At 39.2% G+C, this 24,267-nt stretch overlaps 1 protein-coding gene across 1 annotated transcript in view; it reads right to left on the reverse strand.

The window, feature by feature from the left end:
• Window positions 1–7,262: 7,262 nt before the first annotated feature.
• Window positions 7,263–24,267, reverse strand: part of LOC149192556 (ATP-dependent RNA helicase) — a 100,997-nt gene continuing 83,992 nt past the window's right edge. The window contains exon 4 of the mRNA XM_089406982.1: window positions 7,263–8,023. Within this exon, the coding sequence (XP_089263108.1) occupies window positions 7,996–8,023 (28 nt within the window). The 3' untranslated portion in view covers window positions 7,263–7,995. The remainder of the gene's footprint in view (window positions 8,024–24,267) is intronic.

Genomic DNA, 24,267 nt, shown 5'->3' on the forward strand with positions numbered 1-24,267 from the left:
TAACATATTCCTTATGGCATGATCATAAGGGACGGAACCTCCTTTCAATGGAAAGCTTGACTAAGGTAAAAACTGTGCACTTAGTTGAGAAATTTTAACCTATTTGACCCCTCTCGTGACAATTTCTTTGTGACAAAGTTGTGGTGAAACTTTGGATGTTTTATCGTTGTGACTTGTGGAACATTTGAGTCAATTTTTTCAGCTCACTGTACAAACTCCTAAATGGTCACCTCTTGGTTGATTTTGCTCCCATCCTTGTTGTGACAAGTATTGTTATAGATGTTATTGCTTGTATAAGGGTTGTTATACATGAAATTTTGATCTAAAATAAGGCATGTGGTAGGGCATACATTTGTCAGAGATACTCTGACATTTGGAAAATGTTGAAGTATAGTAAGAGCAGTGACAGTGTAGTGGCAATGACAACAATATTGATAATAGTGACACTAGGGTTAAGCAATGAAAGTCTTGAGGGATTGACGATTAGTAAGGTAGGGTTTCAACTGCAGAAGTTTTATGACATTTGAAGTACATCAATGGCATTAACAGTTCAGGTTTGACAAAGGCATATGGAGCTACAGTTTGATGTACATATCAAGCAGAAGTATATTTGATTGAGCAGAGATTGTATTGCAAATTGTTTTTGCATTGATATTGAACTCAGGTGGTTCCGGTCTGAAAATTTTGAAATGTGGTCTGCTGTGGTGAATTGAAAGGTGGCAGGATGGTGCGGGTGGAGTCTCCTTCAAGTTGGAGCTTGAAAACACTTCAGGGTAGCAGGGTGGTGGTAGGGCAGGCTGGAGCCTATGAAAGGTGTTGGAGCATCCTTTCATTTGAAGCTAATAAAACCAAGGCGTCGAAACATCCTTCCAGTTGAAGCTGGTAAATCAAGGAGTTGGAGATTCCTTCAAATTGGAGCCTATAAATCATGGCATTGGAGCGCATTTCCAGTTGGAGCTAGTAAACCAGGGCATTGGAGCATCTTTTCAGTTGGAGCTGATAAACCAGGGAGTTGGGTCCTCTTTTAGAGGATATTGTAAATCTTGGAAGTTGGAGCTTCCTAATTGATATAAATTTCAAGACTTACATTAATAAGCATTTGATGCTTTTTCTCCCGAAAGGGTTTCCACCTAAAAATCTTGTCTATTGTTTTGCATGATTGTGCATTTTTGAATGGTGTTGTTATCCTTTCATGTGATATGATGCTAACTTGTGTTTTAATCTAATGCTAATGATAATCAACGCTATGTGAAAATAAAATTAACTGATTGACATTAAATACTAATTCACCTCCCCGGACGTGATGGTCATTTAAGTGAGGAGCACATCGCTTGCCTTCACATGCATTGACATGCAACACTCTAGTTGGAATCAGTGATTAATTCAAGTCGCATGGTGGGTTTAGGTTCTACTGGTTGTGTTTCAATTGGAAGTGAGGGATGGTCCTCAGCCTCCTGGTGCGTGTATTTTGTCTTCCTGTGTTAGTGAAGAGTTTGGTGTGGAGACTTAAGTCTAGAATTGTGCCAGACAGAGGTGAAGGCACTGGCCTACAAGGGTGATGGAGGAAAAGACGAAGATTCCTGGGTGTTTTGGTTTATGCATTGTCACTAGGAACTCTGAATTCTATAAGGTTGGCGTCGATTTCAATTGCTTCTCCCATTGTGGAATTTTAAGTCATTTTCTTTCTGTGTCTAGTTATTTTGGTTATTTGCAATGTATTGTCTAGGTCTGAGGTCTTAAGGTTTTCACCTTTGTGTCTAGAGCACCAATCTCACACTGAGCTTAAAGACTAGGGCAGTTTACCATTATGTATAGATCTCTTGGTTTGAGGCCCCTTGAATTGGTAAAAGTATGGGTAGATTGTTATTGTATGGGTTAATGAACTGTTAGAAGTCTGGGTAGATTGTTATTGAATGGGTTAATGTTTTAGGGCATTGTCGTGCTAAGTTCATAGTGAGGTTGGAAAGGCCCTAGTGGGTGGTGTATTGGGGTTGCTTGTGTTACGTTGGCTTTTGAGGCTCTTGGCTACATTTGTACCTCTTCCTTTAGTTAATGGTGTTGAGGTGTCAATTCTTAGTAAAGGCTTTTGAGTTCTTTGTCTTCCATGGCGAAGTCTTTATTGAGTCTAAGGTTTACGTCTTGGGTTTTGGGGACGATATATTACGGTGGCGTCCTGTTGATTTTCTAGTAGCACACAAGACTAGAACAATTTTCTATCTGATAACTACTTCCGATGATACATTTTTAACTTCTAAATACATTTCAATCATCAAGCAGTTATACTTAAAATTTCAACCATTAACTTCAATACAGTAGTAAAGATCACAATAAAAACAAAGAGACAAGAAACACCAAAATTTATTGGGACAAAACCCCACAAGAGGGAAAACCCAGTAAGTTTTCCTTATGAGAGAATGTCCAATTCAATCCAATTTGTACATTAGTCAAAATAGCATATCTTTGACAAATATTGACCACCAAGATGACCTCCCACAAGTACCATGCCAACCCTCTAATATCCAATACAAAGATCCCTTCAATTATGTCCATCAATAGGTTTGTCATTAGTTTTGTCATAGGTTCCAAGAGGGTTGAACTTCAACCTCTTTCTCAACCTCAAAAGTCGCACTATTCCACAAAGATAAAATGCCTCATGTCCACATGGTTCCATAGAGATATAGTGCCTCAAATCCACATGGTTCCACAAAGATATTGTACCTCATGTCTGCACTATTCCACAAAGATATAGTGTCTCAAGTCCACAGAGTTATAATGCACCAGGTCTGCATTGTTCCACACAGCTATAATACCTCAGGTTTGCATTGTTCCACACAACTATAATGTCTCAGGCTGCATTGTTCCAGAGAGATATAATGTCTTAACTTGCGCACAAAATAGAGATAAATGAAATGATCCAACATTTGCCTTGGAGGAGAGCGAACCATTAAAGAAATTTTGAGGTCTAAAATGAGCCTCCTAAGGAATATTATAAAATAATAGTGTAAATAATAAAACAAGATTAGATTACCTAAGTTTTGGAGAGAAAAAAAAAAAAAAAAAAAAAAAAAAAAAATATATATATATATATATATATATATATATTTTCAACTTATCTTCCAACGATTTTACTAAAATTTCAAGCAGAAGCACTCATTGGATGCGAAATTTAATTTTGCATCCAAGGAGTACCCATGTTGCATACTTTTGATGGACTCTATTACACGAAAAATAAAATACATGAAAACATGTGATTGCAATCATGTTTTTTCATGTTTTTCATATTTTCTGTGTAGTACAGTCCATTTCAAGTATACAACATTGGTACTCCTTGGATGCAAATTAAATTTTGCATTCAACAAGTGCTCTTCCTCAAAATTTAAGTAAAATCGTAGAGAGATAACTTGAAAAAATATTTTTTTTTATTCTTTTACTCAAAAAATGGTAAATCATCCCCCATGGTTGACATCATCATATTGAACCCTATTGGTTCTTATAAAGTTTTTTTTGTACATTTTTGTTTTGAGGCCCATTTTTTACTTCAAAATTTCTCTAATGAGGCTTAATATATAGTGATTAGTCCATGCGAAGGGGTGTGTCTATTGGGTAGGCCAACTTAATCTTAGAGGGACCGACTTGAACACTTGTGTGGTAAATATAAATTCAATTTTTCTCCTTTGATTTTATTGATGAAAATACCAACCGAAACTACCAATTTTCAACACGTCCTGGTCCTAGGGCAAGTGGATCTGGTTTATTCTCTTATTTATTTGCAAGGGGAGAGGAATTCACAATAATTGTTCCATGTGTGCCCTACCCTTCCCTTCTAGGTTTTAACTATGTCGTCGATGGAGGAAAAAAAATAAACAAAACTAAACTTTTCCAACTTATCTCCCAACAATTTCACTAAAATTTCAAGCGGGAGCACTTGTTGGATGTGAAATTTAATTTTGCTTCCAAAGAATACCCATGTTGTATACTTTCGATGGACTCTACTACATGAAAAATGTAAAATACATGAAAACACGTGATTGCAATAATGTTTTTCATGTATTTCATATTTTTCGTGTAATAAAGTCCATTTAAAGTATGCAACATGGGTACTCCTTGAATGCAAATTAAATTTTGCATTCAACGAGTACTCTCACTCAAAATATAAGTAAAATCATAAAGATATAAATCCAAAATACAAGTTGAAAAAGTAGTTTTTTTTTTTTATCTTTTATCTTTTTACTCCAAAAATGGTAAATCATCCCCCATAGTTGACATCATTATATTGAACCCTATTGGTTCTTATAAAGGTTTTTTTGTTGTACATTTTTGTTCGGAGACCCATTTTTTACCTCAAAATTTCTCTAATGAAGCTTACTATATAGTGATTAGTCCATGCGAAGGGGTGTGTCCCTTCGGTTGGTCGGCTTGATCTTTAGAGGGACCGACTTGAACACTTGTGAGGTCAATATAAATTCAATTTTTCTCCTTTGATTTTATTGATGAAAATACCAACTGAAACTACCAATTTGCAACACGTCCTTGTCCTAGGGCAAGTGGGTCTAGTTTATTCTCTTATTTATTTGCAAGGAGAAGAATTCACAACAATTGTTCCAGGTGTGTGCCCCACACTCCCCCCCAACCCCCTCAGGTTTTAACTATGTCATCGATGCAGAGAATGTGATGTAAATAGGAGGGAGGTGGTAGTGCTCTTTAGAGTCAAAGAGGAGTGAGACTCTTCGCTCATGACTTAGCTGCCACTTATTTCAATGTGGTTCCATCAGAGACTAGGAAAAAAATTTGAAAGCTTGAAACTCAAGTGGGGGCGAAAAGGAAATCCAATTCAAACTCTGAAATTATGGAGGATATGTCAGCATGGGTTCCTGACCCTGGGCACACCAGGGGCAAGAAGAAACAATATTTGAATTATGTGGCTTTGTAGTGGTAGAGGAAGACCTTGTTGGTCTTGGTCTTGAAAGATAAGCAAGTGGAGTGATATAACATCTTCGCCTCCTTGGAAGACATCAAATGGATGCTCAGAAACCTGTGTTTCTGCCTCGACAAGATTGACTCCCACCTAGCGCATGTGGAAGGCCATATTGTTTGTGAATCGGATAGTGGTGATCTAATGGACCCTCCGAGCTCGAGTGTGAGGGTCCCTGCAACACTCTCTTCTTCGGAAAATGATTAGCGACCAAGCAAGGTGGATTGCAATTCGGTGGTTCATGCTTCTATCTTCAGCCCGATCAATAGGAGGCATGCTTATTATGGGCATGCTTATTATGAAGTTCTCGTCTTTTATTTGTTCACTTGCTCATCTTGGTGTATTGTTCTTTGTTTGGTTTAGTATGGTGCCAGCTATGGCGTATATTTGGATTTTTTTATAATAATATATGTAATGTGTTGTGGGTTGATGGATTTGTCGTCAGCCTAGGCGCTCTGTGTTTTTGTTTGCATTGCCAGCTATGGCAAATATGTGGGTCTTTTATGATAATTATATCTGCTAACAATGTAATGTGTGGGTTTTTGGATTTGCTGCCAGCCTGGGTGCACAGCTATGTACGGGTACTTTTGTGTTTGGGCTTGTATGGGAACTTTTCAGTCTGAGTTTCGTCAGTTGAAACATCTGGAGGAGAAACAGACTCCTAAAGGAGTAATCTGGAAAAATTATCTATCTATGTTCTTTTTAATAATAGAAAGCTTTAATTTACTTTAAAAGGGCCAAATTTTCATATCAAATACACAAGGCAGCTAGTTAATAACATATTTCTTTTAAAAAAGATATTGGATCTTTATTCAGATGTCATTTTTATTCTATTTTTTTATATGTTTGAATATATTTCCTTTTTTTTCTATTTGTAGATTGTTTATGGTTCCCTCACTTCATGAAAGGAGAAATATCTAACTTGAATATAGAAATGATATTTTCTTATTTCATAAGCATTATTATTCCTATTATGGTTCCCTCACTTCATGAAAGGAGAAATATCTAACTTGAATATAGAAATGATATTTTCTTATTTCATAAGCATTATTATTCCTAGCTACTAATCATAGTTACAAGAAATCATAGCCAAACATCATGAAAGGAGAAATATCTAACTTGAATATAGAAATGATATTTTCTTATTTCATAAGCATTATTATTCCTATTATGGTTCCCTCACTTCATGAAAGGAGAAATATCTAACTTGAATATAGAAATGATATTTTCTTATTTCATAAGCATTATTATTCCTAGCTACTAATCATAGTTACAAGAAATCATAGCCAAACATCATTCAGTTTGAGTAATGTTTTAGAAAATCAAATCACATAAAACGTAAGTCCTAATAGAAAACCCTTCCGAAAAATATTGTACTACAACGCAAAAGAAAAAAACTTAATATCTATTTCTTGCATCAACCCTACGCAGCACAATGAAAAATAATATACAGAATAATCCCAGACAAACCATTTGAAAAACACAAACCCTTTTCGTTCTCAAGTTTAAAATCAAAAAATAAAGGCACCAAAAGAATGCACAAATTCTACTACTGCTAAATTTAAACATTCTTCCACATTATCATCAGTGTCAATGTCGCCATCGTCCACTGCGTATAGCAAATTCACAGAAACGTCAGGAATAATTCCCAGTGCTGGGAATTAATTATCAAGGAGCATTCCTTAAATCGTGACATTAATGTAACAGACAATACCGTCGGGCGTGTCAGAATGAATTTTCGTGAACCGAATTTTGCACTCGAGAAACAAAATAAAGAATAAATGGAATTAAAAATTGAGTTGAGAAAAATATCTGGAATACAATTTCTGCCATATCTTTGATGAAAAAGGAAGTGCTGAAAAAGATACCGTTTGTAGCACAGTTCTAAATTTTGTCCCCGGCTCCTTGATGAAGGGTACGAAGTTTCAGTGCAAAGAAAGCACAAGGACAACATGAGCTGGTCCCTTAAGTTTTGATGATAAACAAAACAGTCCGTCTCTTGTTGGATGATGATCAAAGTCCCAAATATGCACTCAATAGTACAATCACAAACAGATATAGTAGGGTAAGATGTGCTATATAATCATGTGTGTCGAATTTCAAGTTCCAAACCTTCAATGGCGAGACCATTTGATACAGAATCTGCTCCACAAGAATACTCTTATAAATAATTGTAGAAGAGATGGCATACAGATAATCAGAGAGTAGAAAAGCTTAGAAAGAAGCCATTGTAATTACTTTTTAGAATGAAATATACATAGAAATCATAATAGCTTTTAGACAAAAGGCATCAAGTAAACAACCCAGATGTCCCATGATCAATTTGCAAATTTCCACTGTGCAGTTACAACTACAAGAGAATGCAGGGTCCACGGGATATATCCTTTCCAAGAAATGGTAATACTCCCCTATAAAAAATGAAATCCTGTGAGTTACAAAGTCCCATTCTCGGCAACAAACTTTAACCAACAAATGCATCCATTGTGTTCCATGAGAATTTTTGACTGACATAAGTGGAAGCCAATAGGTCAGGTGTACAAAAGGGAATTTGCAAATGATCCCTCCAAAATTAGTTAAAAACAAGGCAGTAGATATATGGAGTTTGGATTTTTCTCCATATACCAATTTTGATGTATCAGAATTGTATAGCAGAATGGGTTAGTGGTGGTAAGGAGCAACAATGGGGTTTATTCCGAAGTCAAACCATGACGGCAGCCTTCGAAGCATCCTTTTATTCTCCCATCTTCCGCAACAGTTTCTCTTCAGAGAGTGGATCATGAAAAGAATGACCTGACTAAAAAGGGATGAGTCGCAAAGGCTTCGAGATTAAAGAAAAAAAGGAGATGATATGGACAGTAAAAAAAATATAGCCAACATTTACAAATTTATAATGAAAATGTACTGTATTTGCAATGTGACACTCTTAAGTAATTGTAAAATGTCCACTAGTGTAGAGATCTGATCTGGGAAAAAAAAAACCTCTGAAGCTCTTGCCAGAAGAAGCTACTATTGCATCTGATTTCCTAGCATGCCACTTTCCTTTGTTTCTTCCTGTCACCCACATATGAACAATAAAAAATAAGTATAGGCATCGAGTATACACATCAAAACATAGAGGTATATACCAGTCATGACGGTATGTGCCATCTTTATATGAAGATAGAAACTTCAGAAGCATAGCTAAGAAAATATATAGACTGATAACAAGGCTCAAACATGCAAAGCACTGAATTAAAAGGTTATATATCACATTAACTTGGCATTCCCAGAGAACAAGTATTGTATAAATGTCGCAATTAAGACCAGTCTGAAGCAATATGATTATAAAGCCTTGAACGGAGAAGCCCCTTTAATCATGTCTCAATCTTACTAGCATTATCTAGAAATTTAAGAAAATGAAGGACCAAAAGTTAAAAGAGAATGTATTGTTGCAAAAAAATGCAAAAAGAACAACAGAGAAATGGCATAGCATTATATCAAAAAGATAAATATGATTACAGTAGTGGTGACATTTATAGAAACTCATAGGATACACCTACAAGTAAAGATCCATGCATATGTTGTGCCATAAACAAGCATTGTCATGATTATCGTTCAGCAAAATGAAGACAAAAACAAACTCAACTTTGGTTTGTGAAGTAACCATAATCACTGTTCAGGGTTTACAGGAACAAGGGCCAAAGCAAGGAATCAACTCTGGATTTGTGAAACTTCTGAGTTTAATGCTTGGAACAGGCAAAAAAAGTGGAATCTATTTTGGTGTAATGGTTTAGGAGAGTTAAATTTTGATCTTCGTATATTTTAAATGTTGGACAAAGTAAAATTGCATGTGGGCACGATGGTACAGAAACACCATTTTCCACTAATTAAAACACTGAATTCGCTCAAATAATAGAAAATTTGATGCGTTTGGTGTAATTTTTCCTCATTTGACCAAACTAAGCTGCTCTCGCTAAATCTCATCATACATAAAATGCAAATATTTACTAATTCAGTTGTGGTAGCACTGAAAATGTTTAAATCAAAATAAAATACAATGATACACGTTACACCCATCATCATTTAAAGTTTAAACGGTAAAGTGACAAGACTGTCACAACAACAACAAAAATAAACGGGACAAGGTCAAGCCACTAATCATGCTCAATCAACCACTGACTGCTTGGTCCTCTACATCTATGTGCTGCATGCAACAATCAACATCATCTATGGAAATGTGCAGATAGTCAACCCCTAGTTTAAATTTAACTATTTCTCTAGAGTCTAACTTTTAGAACTAAAGAAATGAAAAAAGAATGACGCTTATCCAAGTTTCACTGAAAGATACTTGCAAGATCTGAAATACACTCAGAATATAGTAGAAAATCCCTGTTATCCATACTTTTCCAGTTTCTGAAAGCTTGTTGTACACATTCTAGAATGTATATGTGAGAAACAACAAAAGTTGGAGTTTGAGAGAGTTATGTAAGTTATATAGAGAAGGAAAGGCAGGGTGAGAATGATGTGATCATAATCTCCTTTTATAGAAGTTAAAAAGCATATTTTTTTATTTTTTTTAAACGAGGACACACTCCCCTATCAGGCATCCCAAAGTACCCCTGAATCCTGTGAGCATCATATTTCTAAAGGGGGCATCCCCAGTGAAGTCCCAAATACGAATGGCATACAAGGACTAGTACAGGGTATTCCCAATGAAGTCCCCAAGTCTAGGAACATGGGAAACAGAGGGAATTTTAATTTTTCTAGTGTTCTATGCTCAACACAATCACTTATATAAATTATTCTTCAAATAGCAATCAATTTCCAATATAGTTCAATCTTTCAGCAACTATAAGCAAGAGTAGATAGAACAGTAAATCACATGCACAATAGAAGACAAGGGAAAAAACCCAAGGGGAAAAACCCTTGGCAAATTCTTCTTCTACTAGATTGTCATCAAATGTTCAGCAGAGAGATACAATGTCCACGTACATCAATAATAAGTCAAAGGTCAAAGCCTTGACTAGATAAATTCACCATCCAATATCCAATCAAAGATAAGCCCAAAAAGTCAACTCTGGTCAAAAGTCAAATCTGCAGTTTCTGGTCAAAGTCAACAGCAGTCAAATCTTCCCTAACTAGTCCTGGCCAATGGTCAAATTAGCCTCCAAAAAGTTCAGTCAAAACAGCAGAAAACTCGGCCTCCTTAGCTCAGTCAAACTTCGTCAAAACAGTCCCAAAAACTCCCTCTAAAATCAATCAAAGTCAAATTCAATGCTGTGCACAAGGGCTACGTTCAACTGCAATCAAAGTGCTCAGAAAGTCTCGACCTTCTCTCTCCTGAATTCGGACTCCAAAGCATATCCAAAATCCCAAGTGAAACCAAGTCAAATCATGCCCCAAATACCAAAAGTCAACGCTGGTCAAAGGCTCAAAACAGAAAGTCAACGAACCAAACAGAGATGTCTTCCTTCCCTTCGCACATGTTAGCTCCGACCTGCAATTTCAGAGCTGTAAGAACCAATCAATAGAAGATGAGATGTGCTTATGATGCCTCCAAGTGAGGTGACATGAGGTGTATTTATATGTGCCCTAGGAGGTCAAATTTCCTTGCCTAGGCTGACTTGTACCTTTGTGTAGATGTGGGTTTAACAATAATATTTTTCTTTGTGCAAATTAAATTCTTCCAAGGGCTAGTAGGGTCAACAAAGGATGAACAAGGCTTCCCAAAGGAGGGAATTTCTCTCTGAGTTGCCAAATTTCAAGACTCCCTCTCAACTAGGGAGGAATTTCCCACCACATCATAAGTCTCATCTCAAATGTCTCATCATCGCCATCACTAAATCATGTCATATCTCATCTCTACTAATCTCTGCTCATCTGCATGAACATTCTCGAATCTAAAAAAGAAGAATCATCATAGTGGAGATCCATCTACCACCCTATATCCAATGACAATAGGCAGGATACCACTTACCGTGAGAGGTAAGGATCACAACCTATCCTATTGTCCAATGATCTTCCCATCTTGACCCTTAAGAATTAGTGGTAGAACACTTGCATCCTTTCACTTGGGGAGGATACCTCTACTTACCAGTGGAATGAATCGCACAAACCCAAGTCTCTCCTCACCCATTGGCCATATGGGTGGCAATTCCAACAAGCCTAGCTTGTGGGTAGGATGCATACTAGGGTATACTCTGTCAAGGGGAGGACACCGTTACTTGTCATAAATGACAAGGATCACACATGCCCTATAGTGATAATAGGCAGGATACCTCTACTTGCCATAAATTCCTCTCCCTAGGAGCTCAAACAGGGGGGAAGAACATAGCTCAGTGTCCTTGATCAGTCGTGACCCTTTCCAGGGAGGGTCACATCCATCTGTCCAAGTTGATCTCTGAAGACCAAGAACTTCCCTTTCGGCAAAGCCTTGGTAAGAATATCTATTATTTGCTCGTCAATTGAAATGTGATGGAGTCTCACTGCTCCTCTATGCACCATATCTCAAATGTAGTGGCATCTAATCTCATGTGCTTGGACTTGTCATGGAACACGAGATTCTCTGCCAGTCGGATCCCACTCTTGTTGTCGCAATATATCACTGGCGTATCCAGAACCTTCTCAAACAGCGCTCCAAAAAGCTTCCTCAACCATACCACCTCACAACTAGCCATGCTAGCAGCAATATACTCTGCCTCTTCTATGCTAAGGGCAACAGAGTTTTGCTTCCTACTCATCCAGATATCATGGCAAATCCAAGGCTAAAACAGCACCCTGATGTGCTCTTTCTGTCAATAACATTTCTAGCCCAATTAGCATCAATGTATCCATGTAGCCTCACATCTCTGGCAATATATCTCAGTCCAAGACTAATCATCCCATGTAAGTATCTCAGCACATGCTTAGCAGTGACCCAGTGTGCATGTAGAGGCTCAGTAATAAATTGACTCAGAGTGTTAATTGCAAAACATATGTTTGATCGAGTGTTCACAAGGAACATCAAATCCCTAATCAACTTACGATACTCAGAGGGATTTTCCAAATCAAGTCTAGCAGCTTCTCCACATAACTTCTTGAAGTTCATCTCCATCAATGTGGCCATGGACTTGCATTCCACCATACCAAATCTTTCCAGTAGTTTCACAACATATTTCCATTGTGAAAGGAAAATCTCTCCAGGCCTCTGCCACACCTCTAAGACCACGAAGTATTGCCTTAATCCAAGGTCTTTCATCTCAAATGCAGAGACTACCTCCCTCTTACACTCAAGAATCAGAGGCTCTCCACTTGTCAAGAATAAGTAATCAACATACAATACCAAAATCAGCGGCATACCTCAGACAACTTTGAAGTAGAGGTTCGGGTCAGCACTGCTCATAAATCCAAGCTTCATCAGGTAACTATCAATGCATGCATACCAAGCCCTAGGGGCTTGCTTCAATCCATAGAGTGCTTTCTTTAGCCTACAAACGTGAGTCTTCATGTCTTGTACTTCAAATCCTTGTGGTTGCTCAACATATACTTCTTCCTTAAGTACTCCATGTAGAAATGTGGTCTTTACATCCATCTGGTGAAGAGTCCATCCCTGGCTAGCAGCAAGGGAAACAATAGATCAAATAGTAGTGTAGCAGGCAACTAGTGCAAAAAAGTCATCATAGTCTTCTTCGTCTTTCTAGGAGAAACCTCTAGCCATGAACCTCGCCATATATTTCTCGATGCTTCCATCTGCTCCATGCTTCATCTTGTACAGCCATTCTGAAGTCATAACGGACTTTCCTTCAAGTCTCGAAACCACTTCCCACACATCATTTTTCATGATAGATTCATATTCCTCTATCATAGCATCCTTCCATACATGCTCTTTCATTGCTTCTTCAAAAGTGTGTGGTTCAGCTTGTATGATGTTACTCATCGCCACAACATATCCCTGATATCGATGGGCTTCTTGCTTTCCTTGAAGGTTCCTCCAGCAACAGCATGTCTTTTAGCATCCTGTAAAGTGTCACAAAGCGAAAGTGGTCTCTTCTTGGCAGGAGGATCACATGTAAGGGGATACAAGGGGTCCATGGGTTCTAAGGGATCATTAGCAACCTCTGCCTCTGGTTCAATCAAAGGAAGGCCTTCTTGAATGTCCATAGCATCATCCTCCTTTTCAGCATTAGCAGGGGGAGGAGTGTCCCTTGCTTTCCCAAGGGAAACTTCTGCATCAAATGTCACATCCCTGCTAAACTCTATATTCCTTTGACCAAGCACATATATTCTAAAAAATTTAGAATTTTCACAATATCCAAAAAGCGTACCTTTCTTCCCTGTAGCTTCCAGCTTCTTCCTCTTGTCCTTTGGCACAAGAAAGTATGCACTAGAAAGTATACGGGGCAGCAAAATATCCTCAGGTGTCCAACATCGAACTTCACACCTGTGAAACTTCTTCGAGGGTCTTTTCACCCAATGCTTGATGAGGAGTCCTATTTTGAACATAGACCACAGTGTTAGCAGCTTCATCCAAAGAAACTTCAGCAACTTTTGATCATGCAACATGGCTCGAGTAGCTTCCATGATTGTCGTGTTCTTCCTTTCAACTACACCATTTTGTTGAGGCTTGTAAGGTACAACGATCTCCTTTTTGATACCAACTTTCTTGCAAAAGTCAATGAACTCATTTGAAATGAATTCTCCTCCATTGTCAGACCTGCAGGCCTTGATTCTCTTTCCTGTTTGGTTTTCTATTAGAGCCTTGAAGTCCTTGAACATATCAAATGCTTTGTCTTTGTGTTTCAAGAAAATATCCATGTCTTGCGAGAGTAGTCATCTGCAAAGATTATATAGATAGTATAAGTAGCCACCAAGAGATTTCACCCGCATGGGTCCACATAGATCAGAATGAATGAGTTGTAGAATGTCACTATACCAACTCCTGCTAGAAGAGAATGGTCCCTCGACTTCTTTCTACTTCGAATTCTTTCTATTGGCACATCTCGAACAAACTTCATCATAATTTGCTTGAATCTCGAGCATTCCAGAAACCATCTTCCTCACCTTAGGCAAAGCTTCATAATAAAGGTGAGCAATGATGCCACAATTCAAATTGATGATTACTATCATGAAACAATGCTCGGGTTGGTCTTCCATTGACTTTATAAAGGCCTTCAATTCTTGATCCCAAAGTGAAGGCATCTCGCAAGCTATATTCCATAGGCCAAGTAAGAACCTTTCCTTTTATAAAAGCAACCTTCATGCCCTTGTCCTCCAAGGTTGATATAGATATCAAATTCTTTTCCAATCTCGGCACATATAAGACATCTTATAGATGTATGATTTCACCATAATCCGAATGAAATGAAACAGAACCAAAGCCCTTCACAAGATAAGTAGAGTTGTCCCCAAGAATGATCTTCAAATTAGTCTCCCTCTCAACCAAGTCTAGGAGCACTTCACAATCACCAGTGAAGTGCCTAGAGGTCCCACTATCTACCAACTAGCTATCAAACGAATTCGGAGAAGAGGAACTAGAAAGAGCGAAAATAAGAAAATATTCAGATTGAGTAGCAGTTGCATTATTTCCATACTTTGAATTTCTCGGTCTATATTGAAGACGGCAGCCTTCTTCACAATCATTAGGAGCATCTCTTCTTCTTCTATTTTGGAACCTCTTGTTGTTGTAGCCACGATTGTTGTTGAAGGACCTTGGAGCACTTCTCTTTTCCAGACAGTCTCAGGCATAGTGACCATGCTTGTGGCAATTGAAGCATTCAATTTTTTCCCTTTTAAATCTTCTATTTTAAATCCCTGGATTCTATAGCAGGCTTCCTTGGATTAGATGGTCCTCCTTTTCCTTTCTTTTTCTTAGCTTGAAAGGCAAATGCAAAGGGTTCTCCTTCTTCATGCTTTTGAATCTTTCCTCTAGAAATCATCCTGGTCTTTTCTTGAGTGCACTTGCTAATGAGCTCATCAAGTGTTGGAACCTGTCATTGTTGCTAATAGTTGTAATAAATGTCTCCCAAATAGGTGTAAGACCTCCAAGTGCAATTAATACTAGCTCTCTGTCAGAAGTAACTTCTCTGGCAGACAACAGTTGATCCTTGAGTTGGGATATTCTCATGAAGTATGACTGCACAGTCTCTCTCTTATTCATTTTGATGTCATTGAGTTGATTCTTCAAAGAAAGAATGCGACTCAAAGTTGTTGACTTTGTACATCCCAACCAACTTGTCATACATTTCCTTGGACTTCTTTAACTTTGAAATATAAACAATCAAATGATCTCTCAATGAGTCAATAATAATCTTCTCTACTTTGATCTCACCTTTCTTGTACTTGGCCTTGATAGCAATAGAAGCATTTTCCGGAGGCTCCAATACCTTTCCTTCAACATATTCCAAGGCATCATCTTCATCTAAAGTCACATCCAACCTGGTTCTCCAAACAACATAATTAGATGAGTCATCCAGCTTCTCTTTAATCTTGAAGTATGTGGTAGGTATCTTGACGAAGTCAAATAAGCTCCTTCAAATCAGATTCCTTCAAAGACGATTGCTCTCGTCTCCTTGGGCTTGTCTTCACCTCATATCTGATACCATGTTAATTTTTTCAGTGTTCTATGCTTAACACAGTCACTTATACCCATTCTTCTTCAATTAACAATCAATTTCCAATATAATTCAATGTTTCAGAAACTATAAGCAATTGTAGATAGAACAGTAAATCACATGCCCAATAGAAGACAACCAAGAACAATAGAGACACAACAATTTGGTCAAAGACCAGGGGAAAACCCCACAAGAGGGAAAACCCAATTCTTCTTCTATTAGAATGTCACCAAATGTTCAACATAGAGATACAATGTCCAAGTACATCAATAATAAGTCAAAGGTCAAAGCCTTGACTATACAAATTCATCATCCAATATCCAATCAAAGATGAGCCCAAAAAGTCAACTTTGGTCATGTTAAGTTATGGTATGTTCTATGCTTAGAGCAATTTACTTATCTTTCTTATTATTATCCACAGATTAGCAATCACATGTACATAAAGTAAAGTGCAGATAGAACATTAAACGATCGACAGAAAACAAGCCAAGACAAGAGACACAAGATGTGGCAGCTAGCCAAGGACAAACCCCAATGTGGGGAAACCCTTTGATCAAATCTTCCTTTATCTTCAATAATTCAGCAGAGAGAAATAGTACATAAATCTGATTTACATCAGCAGCAGCAAACCCTAGATCAGCCAAACTAGGGCAGACAATATCTTGCAAACCGACCGTCGGATCGGCTTGATTCCTTCACCAAAAGTTGTGGCCTTTAGAGGAGAGTCAGTTCCACCTACAGCGCAGTTCTAAGAGAGAGTCTGATGATCAACGCTAGTCAAACTTCCGATCTGCAGTTGCAGCCCTAAATTTTGCGTCTTCCTTCCACACGTGTGAGAGAAGAGTCTCTTTCTGCGCAGTAGGAGAAGAGCCTCTTTTCTGCGCAGGAGGGGGAGAGAGATGTGATTAGATGAGTGAGTGCAAATGAGGAAAAGTCCTCCTGTATTTATACACAAATGTTGATGATTGAATAGATGCGACTATTGGGCTTCTGAGCCTACATGAGTTGTTGGTCGGCTTGATAATTATTCCATAATCAAAATAAATTCATATCTCATAAGTACTTATTGGAATCGGATGATCTTTAGATCAATCCTACACCTCTCAACGAGAGGAATCTAATAAAAATATTATCAGTCATGAATAAGATGACCCACATGGAGTTTGGCCCTAGTTGCCAATTTTAACACTCCCTCTCAACTAGGGAGAACTCCATCTGCAATTCGTCCGTTGGTCGCTACTATTCATCCATCAAATGCACCACCCTGTACAGCTTGACCCCTGCTCTGCTTTGCTCTATTTTGCCTGCTCTGCTCTGTTCTGTTCTGCCCTGTTCTGATCTGCTTTGCTATGCTCTGTTTTGCTCTACTCTGCTCTGTCTGAATTATGAAGAGGAAGAAATGATCGAGGATGTATCATACCATCCTCCACTGACTTAAGGTCAGTCTCAGAGTGTGTACCACTGGTCCCAGACCAGTCCTCAACCGACCCGAAGTTAGTGTCATAGTGGGTACAACTCCTACCACTGGTCCCAGACCAGTATCATTGATTCTAGATCAATGAAGGTCATCCTAGCATACGGAGTGCGGTAGATACAGCAATGCGTCCATCGGTACTACTATGGTCCCCATCCTCATTTCCCTGCTCATTGATCAGATGAGAGGTACTTCCCATGAGTCCCAGACTGCATGGGTAGGATGCCTCGACAAGAGAACTAATCAATCTTGTCCTCACAGGAGAACTAATCATCCTGCTACACAATCGTCATGGAGAACACATCATCCAGACCTCACAGGAGAACTAATCATCCTGCTACATAATCGTCATGGAGAACACATCATCCAGACCTCACAAGAGAACTAATCATCCTGCTACATAGTTGCCACGGGGTGTCACAGGGAAAGTTTTGATTCTTTTACCCTATGGTCATATGTCGCTCCAAGAAGTACCCCACACCCCCCGGAGCTACAAGAGCTCCATACATCATACAAGACCCTCATCAGAGGGTTTCTGAATGACACCAAGTCGTTCTCAGAAAGTCAAAAATTTGACCTTTCCTAGGGGCTTTGTTAGAATGTCGGCGACCTGTTCATTTGTACAGATATGTTGGAGCCTTATAGCTCCCCGCTGCACCATATCTCGAATATAGTGGTACCTGATATCGATATGCTTGGAGCGATCATGAAATACGGGATTCTCTGACAAACGAATCCCACTCTGGTTGTCACATAGGATCACGGTGGTATCCAATGTAAATCCAAACAGCTCACTGAAGAGCTTTCACAACTAGACTGCCTCACAGGAGGCCATGCTAGCAGCAATATACTCTGCCTCGGCGGTGCTCAGAGCCACCGACTTCTGCTTCCTGCTCATCCAAGATATCGAAGCAAATCCCAAGGAGAAACAGCACCCGGAAGTGCTCTTACGATCCACCACACTGCTTGCCCAATCAGCATCAGTGTATCCAAGTAGTCTCACATCTCCGGCAGTGTATCTTAACCCATATGTAATTGTGCCACGAAGATATCTTAACAGATTCTTGGCACCAATCCAATGTATGCGGTGAGGTTCAACCATATGTTGACTTAAAGTGTTGACTGCAAAGCATATATCTGGACGGGAGTTCACTAAGAACATTAATGCTCCGACGAGTTGCCGATACTCGGTAGCATTTCGTAAAACAGGTCCAGCAACACTACCGCTTAACTTCTTGAAGTCAAGCTCCATCGGGGTAGTTACAGGCTTGCAGTCTACCATACCGAATCTTTCCAATATCTTCACCACATATTTTCCTTGAGATAGGAAAATTTCCCTTGGCTTCTGCCAAACTTCAAGTCCTAGGAAATAGTGCATCAGTCCTAGGTCCTTCATTTCAAATTCAGAAGCCAACTCCCTCTTACATTTGTGAATGAGAGGGTTTGCACCTGTTAGAAAGAGGTCGTTCACATACAGCACCAGTATGAGAGGTTTGTCATCTTCAACCTTAAAGTAGAGGTTAGGATCAGCTTAACTCCTAGTGAATCCCAGCTTCATCAAGTAGCTATCGATCCTCTCATACCATGCTCGAGGTGCTTGCTTCAACGCATAGAGACCCTTCTTCAACCTGCATACATGAGATTTTTTATCATAAATCTCAAATCCTTCGGGTTACTCCAAGTAGACCTCTTCTTTGATCGAACCATGAAAGAACGCGGTCTTGACATCCATCTGATGTAGGTTCCATCCTTGTGAAGCCGCAAGGGCTATGATCGAGCGAATGGTGGTATATCTGGCAACAGGTGCAAATATCTCGTCACAGTCTATACCTTACTTCTGGGAGAAGCCACGAGCGACAAAATGAGCCTTATATTTTTCCATACTTCCATTTGCTGCATGCTTTATCTTGTAAAGCCATTTAGAAGTGACAACTGTCTTGTCCTGGGGTCTGGGAACTACTTCCTAGACATCATTCTTCCTAATAGACTCATATTCTTCGGTCATAGCATCCTTCCATACTTGATGCTTGACCGCATCTGAGAATGATGAAGGCTAATTTTGTATGATTGTGCTCATGATGGTCAGGTATCCCTGATACCTATTAGGTTTCTTGCTTTCACGGAAGGTTCCTCGGGGTGCAGTGTGTCCTTCGGCATCATCGAGTAGCCCCCTAAGCCAAGAGGGCCTCTTCCTAGAAGAGGAAGGCTCATGTGGATCAATAGGATCCATGGGTTGTTTCATCATCCTTCTCTTTCGATTCCCTGGTGTCGGCTTCTTGAGAGCTCCTCAAAGTCAAAAGATTGTCCACCTTGCTGAGAGCCATATCTTCGTCAAAGGTGACATCATGACTAATCATGACTTCCCTTTGACCGGCTACATAGATTCTATAGCCCTTAGTATTTTCACCATAGCCCACGAAGATTCCTTTCTTTCCATATGCACCCAATTTATTCATTTTCTCTTTCGGCACATGAAAATATACAGGGCTTCCAAAAATTCTAAAATGAGATACGTCAGGTTTCTTACCGGTGAACATTTCTTCAGGAGTCTTGGAACCCAATGCTTGATGAGGGCATCGGTTTTGTACATATACGACGGTGTTTGCAGCTTCGGCCCATAGAAACTTCGGAAGTCTTTGATCATGAAGCATGGCACGGACAACTTCCACAATCATACGGTTCTTCCTTTTCGCCACACCATTTTGTTCAGGAGTATATGGTGTAGTAATCTCTCTCTTGATGCCAGCCTCTTTACAAAAGTCATGAAACTCGTTAGATTCATATTCAGTCCCATTATCAGTCCTTAAGATCTTAATCTTCTTTTCGGTTTGATTCTCGATCAAGGCTTTGAAGTGTCGAAACCAAGAGAACACTTCATTCTTCTTTTTCAAGAAGTATATCCAAGTCTTTCGAGAATAGTCATCTATAAAAGTAAGGTAATATGAATATCCTCCAAGGAGTTCACAGGCATCATACCAGATATGTCTGAGTGAACCAGTTGTAATATATCAGAGATCTTACTTTGGCTTGAGGGGAATGGTCCCCTTTTGTGCTTTCCTTCGGCACAGCCCGGACATACACCTTCTTTCTCTACTCGGAATTCGGGCATCCCTGTTACCATTTGCCTTACATCGAGTAGAGCTTTATAATGAAGGTGGGAAAACCTCCGATGCCAAAGTTAGGACTGAAGAGATGTGTCACAAGAAATGACACCTAGCGGACTTCCACTGACCTGATATAATGAATCAACTCGAAACCCAAGAGTGAAGGCATCTTTAACATTATTTTGCCATATACATACCTTGCCATCGTTGAAGGTCACCTTGTAGCCTTTGTCTTCCATTGCCGAGATGGACACCGGGTTCTTTTTGAGGTCAAGTACATATAATACATCCTGTAAGTGGATCGTATTACCTTGATTCAATTTAAGAGAGACATTGCCTACACCTTTCACGGGATATTTCATATTATCTCCAAAGACAATTTCCAGGTTAGTTTCTTTCTCTATCAGATTATGGAGAACTTCTTTGTAACCAGTGAAGTGCCTTGAGGCACCACTATCAATAAGCCAAATTCCCATTGAGTCTGAAGGAGCAGAGGTAGATAGAGCAGCTGGTAGATAATATTCATCCTACTTATTATCAACAGTGTTGGATTCATACCTGGAATTTCTAGCCTTCTTGAATGGTTGTCCTCTTCCTTGATTACCAACACTCCTTTTACCTTTGCTATTTGATTTGCCATTCCTTTGATTGCCATGAGAGGGATTTTGATCATCGTCCCGGTGTGAGTCCCTTCTATCAAGGCACTCCCTTGCATAGTGACCTGCTTTATCGCAAATGTAACATCGTCCTTTTCTTCCACCCTTAGGTCCAGCGTTTCCTTTTGATTTAGTCCCGGAATTATTTCTTTTCTTAGCATGAGAAGAAAAGGCAGCAGGAGGACCTTTAGACATGGGCATTTCTTGCTCTTCTACCCTTGTTTCTTCTTGAATGCATCTAGCCATTAATTCCTCGAAACCAGTGAAACAGGAATCGGCGATTTTGCCGATTAATCACGATTCCAACTCTGCTCGGCCATGAAACGATCCGAACTGAATCTTTGCGAGTCAAATCGCGTTGACCGAGTTTGACTCGTGGTCAACGCGAGTTTGACTCGCGAGTATGGCGATTATTCTGATTCTGCATTTTTTTTGCGAGTCCCGCCAGTTTTGCGTTTAGGTTTATCGGGTTTTGGGTTTCGGATTGTGGCGTAACGCATTTATAACTTTATCGGTTACGTGGTAGAGCTGTTTCAATGTTTCATAGTCCCGAGTCTGCAGAGTCCTCCGTCGACACTGCCGCAAAGCCACAGAGCTGCATTCAATGCCGCAGAGCCGGATTCCTAAGATATTCATATACCTGCGTGAGCCTTGAGGTAACGTGCGTGAACGGTGACATATTCGGTATTCCTTTTAACTTTATATATAATGATGTCTGAGATATAGATGTGAATCGTGATACTGTGATGCGATACAGCAGAGAAGAACAGAGATGCTAATGCGGCAATGCCGTATATATAACTGTGACGTCATACTCGAGTGCCTAGTCGGCTAGTCCATCGACTCCATCCATACATATAACTGCATTGGCATACAACAATAATGCCTGCACTGTCACATGTATATAACAGCCTTAACGCAGTGACATTGTGATTTTAGCAGCACATACAGTAGCTTAGAGTCAGCACCACGTACTCCAAAAAGCAACAATGAGAGCAACGAGAGAGCAGATTCCAGTTGAAGAGCCAGTGGAGGTCCCACCGAGATCTGAGTTTGGTGAATATTAACTTATTAAGGCTAGTAGCATAGGCCAGAGTCTTAACCTCTTCCATCTTTTGAGTGATGAATGGTCTATATTGGTCAATGAACGACCACTGACATTGGTCTAGGTTGGGCGATGAATGGCGACCACAGAAATTTGTCATATTGTTAATAGTGATATTGTGATCCAGGACGAAGGCAGTTTCTTTTGTGTCAGTGGAACAACAGAAATCAAGGTTTGAATGCAATTCTTGGAGCTGAGACAAAACAAAACAGAGATAGAACTGAAACAAACTTTCTGTGTATCAAAAGGAAATAATGGCTGTTTGAAGCCTTATCTTACCCTGACTTGAGCAACAAGCACACTTACCTTAAAGCATCAGTGTATATTCTAGGCATCATTAGATCATCAAACATCTAGTAGAGCATCAGTTTTTAAGATAGTTCTCTGAATCAAATTCTACAATATTTATGATTAGTCTCAGCCTTAATCAGAGCTTTCCTTGGTAACTCTGATCATTGACTAAACTAAATGTTTTGTGGCCTTTGTTTAACCCTTCTCAAGAAACAAAGAAACTATCATTTGTTGTAGAAAGCTTTTAGAGGCATTCATAAAATAGTGACATATTCAATCTTCAAGTTGATTGTGATACATTGTGAGCCCTTTGATACAAGATAGAGCTGATGCTTGTGGATGGTGATTGACCTAACCTATAGATTCCATTGACAGTGACTTGACATATTAACATATAAACTTAACATATAGACTTGACAGTGATTTGACACATATATTTGATACATGGCAGAGATCTAAGTGATCTTGCAGCAATCTTCATATGCATAGATGACAGATGATGGCACTTTCTTGGTGTGCTTTTGTGCCAATTTTTAGAGCTATGTTGTGCTCCATTGAATAAAACCAGGGTTCTGCATGTTTTCTGGTTTTATTGAAAGGCAACATTTCTATATGTTCACTGACAAATGTCTTCATTTAATTTTTTAAATTTCTAGCATATTTTAAAATTTTGGATCTTTTTTAAATTTGATTTTTTGTTTTATTTCATAGGAGCCACAAATTAAATAGAAGCCACGACTCCAAATCTTAACAGCCGAAAATTAAACACAAGTTCAAAGCAACAACAATGCCGAGAGAGAAGGACTTTGCTTGGCCTTATTGTGACAAGATTCCCGGAGACCCCAAGCTCCTTTGTAAATTTTGCAAAAAGGAATGGAGTTGAGGCATTTATAGATTCAAGTTCCACCTTGCACAAATACCTGGCCATCATATAGGTCTTTGCAGCAAGGTTGACGATAATGTCAAATACTAAGCAGCCTTGGCCCTTGAGATGTTAGATCAGCATAATGCCAAGAAAGCAAAGCAAAATACTGAAATAGGAACTCTTGGAGTTGATAGTTTCTCACCCACTAGCCCCATGTCACCTCACTCTGTTGAATCCTCAATGTCGTTCCCAAGTTTTTCACACATGCCTCCAAGGCCAAGTCAAACTCAAAGCCATACGAGTCCTTCGACTCCTTCCTTCAACACTGGAGGTGGAAACATAAACACCTTTTCTGCTCCCCGCACAAAACCCGGTTCCCAACCTACCTTGGATGCCACTGGTTGGAAAAAAAATATCCATAGTCAAGCAAGGAAGGCCATTGCTAACTTTTGGTACTATTCTGACATACCTTTCCATTGTGCTAGAAGTCCTTATTGGCAAACTATGATTGATGCAATTTCTATTGCAGGTCCAGGGTTCAAAGCCCCTACATTAGAGAGCCTTAGGACAGATATGTTGTTAGAGAATGTTGAAGATGTCATGCTTGTACTAGCTGAGTTTCGTTCATCATGGGTAGAAACAGGGTGCACCATCATGAGTGATGGATGGACAGATCAGAGGAATAGAACTTTAATAAATTTCCTTGTATCTTGTCCTGTAGGCACAATGTTTCTCAAATCAGTGGATGCTTCAAACAAGGTTAAGATTGCCCAACTTATCTGTGAAATGATGGAGGAAGTCATTCAAGAAGTGGGAGAAAAACATGTTGTACAAATTGTCACCGATAATGCAGCTAATTATACGGCTGCTCGTAGACTTTTTGAGATTAGGCACCCCACTATTTTTTGGACCTCTAGTGCTGCCCATTGCATAGATTTAATGCTTTAGGACATTGGTAAGCTTCATTGGATACATGAGGTTGTGGAGAAGGCAAAATCCATAACCAAATACCTATACAACCACACTATTGTCCTAAACGCTATGAGAAAATACACTGAAGGTAAAGAAATTGTTCGACCTACAGTGACTAGATTTGCAACAAATTTCATATCTTTGCAATCTGTGGTTGAGCAAAAGATATATCTGAAGAGGATGTTCTTGGGACCTGAGTGGATGGGATCTAAACATTCCAAGACCCTTGAAGGCATCGAAATTGCTACACTTGTGTTTAA

The sequence above is a fragment of the Pinus tabuliformis genome, chromosome 2_2, assembly GCF_031772625.1.
Source record: "Pinus tabuliformis cultivar Carrire ecotype Pingquan chromosome 2_2, CPIR1, whole genome shotgun sequence".
Lineage (NCBI taxonomy): Eukaryota > Viridiplantae > Streptophyta > Pinopsida > Pinales > Pinaceae > Pinus > Pinus tabuliformis.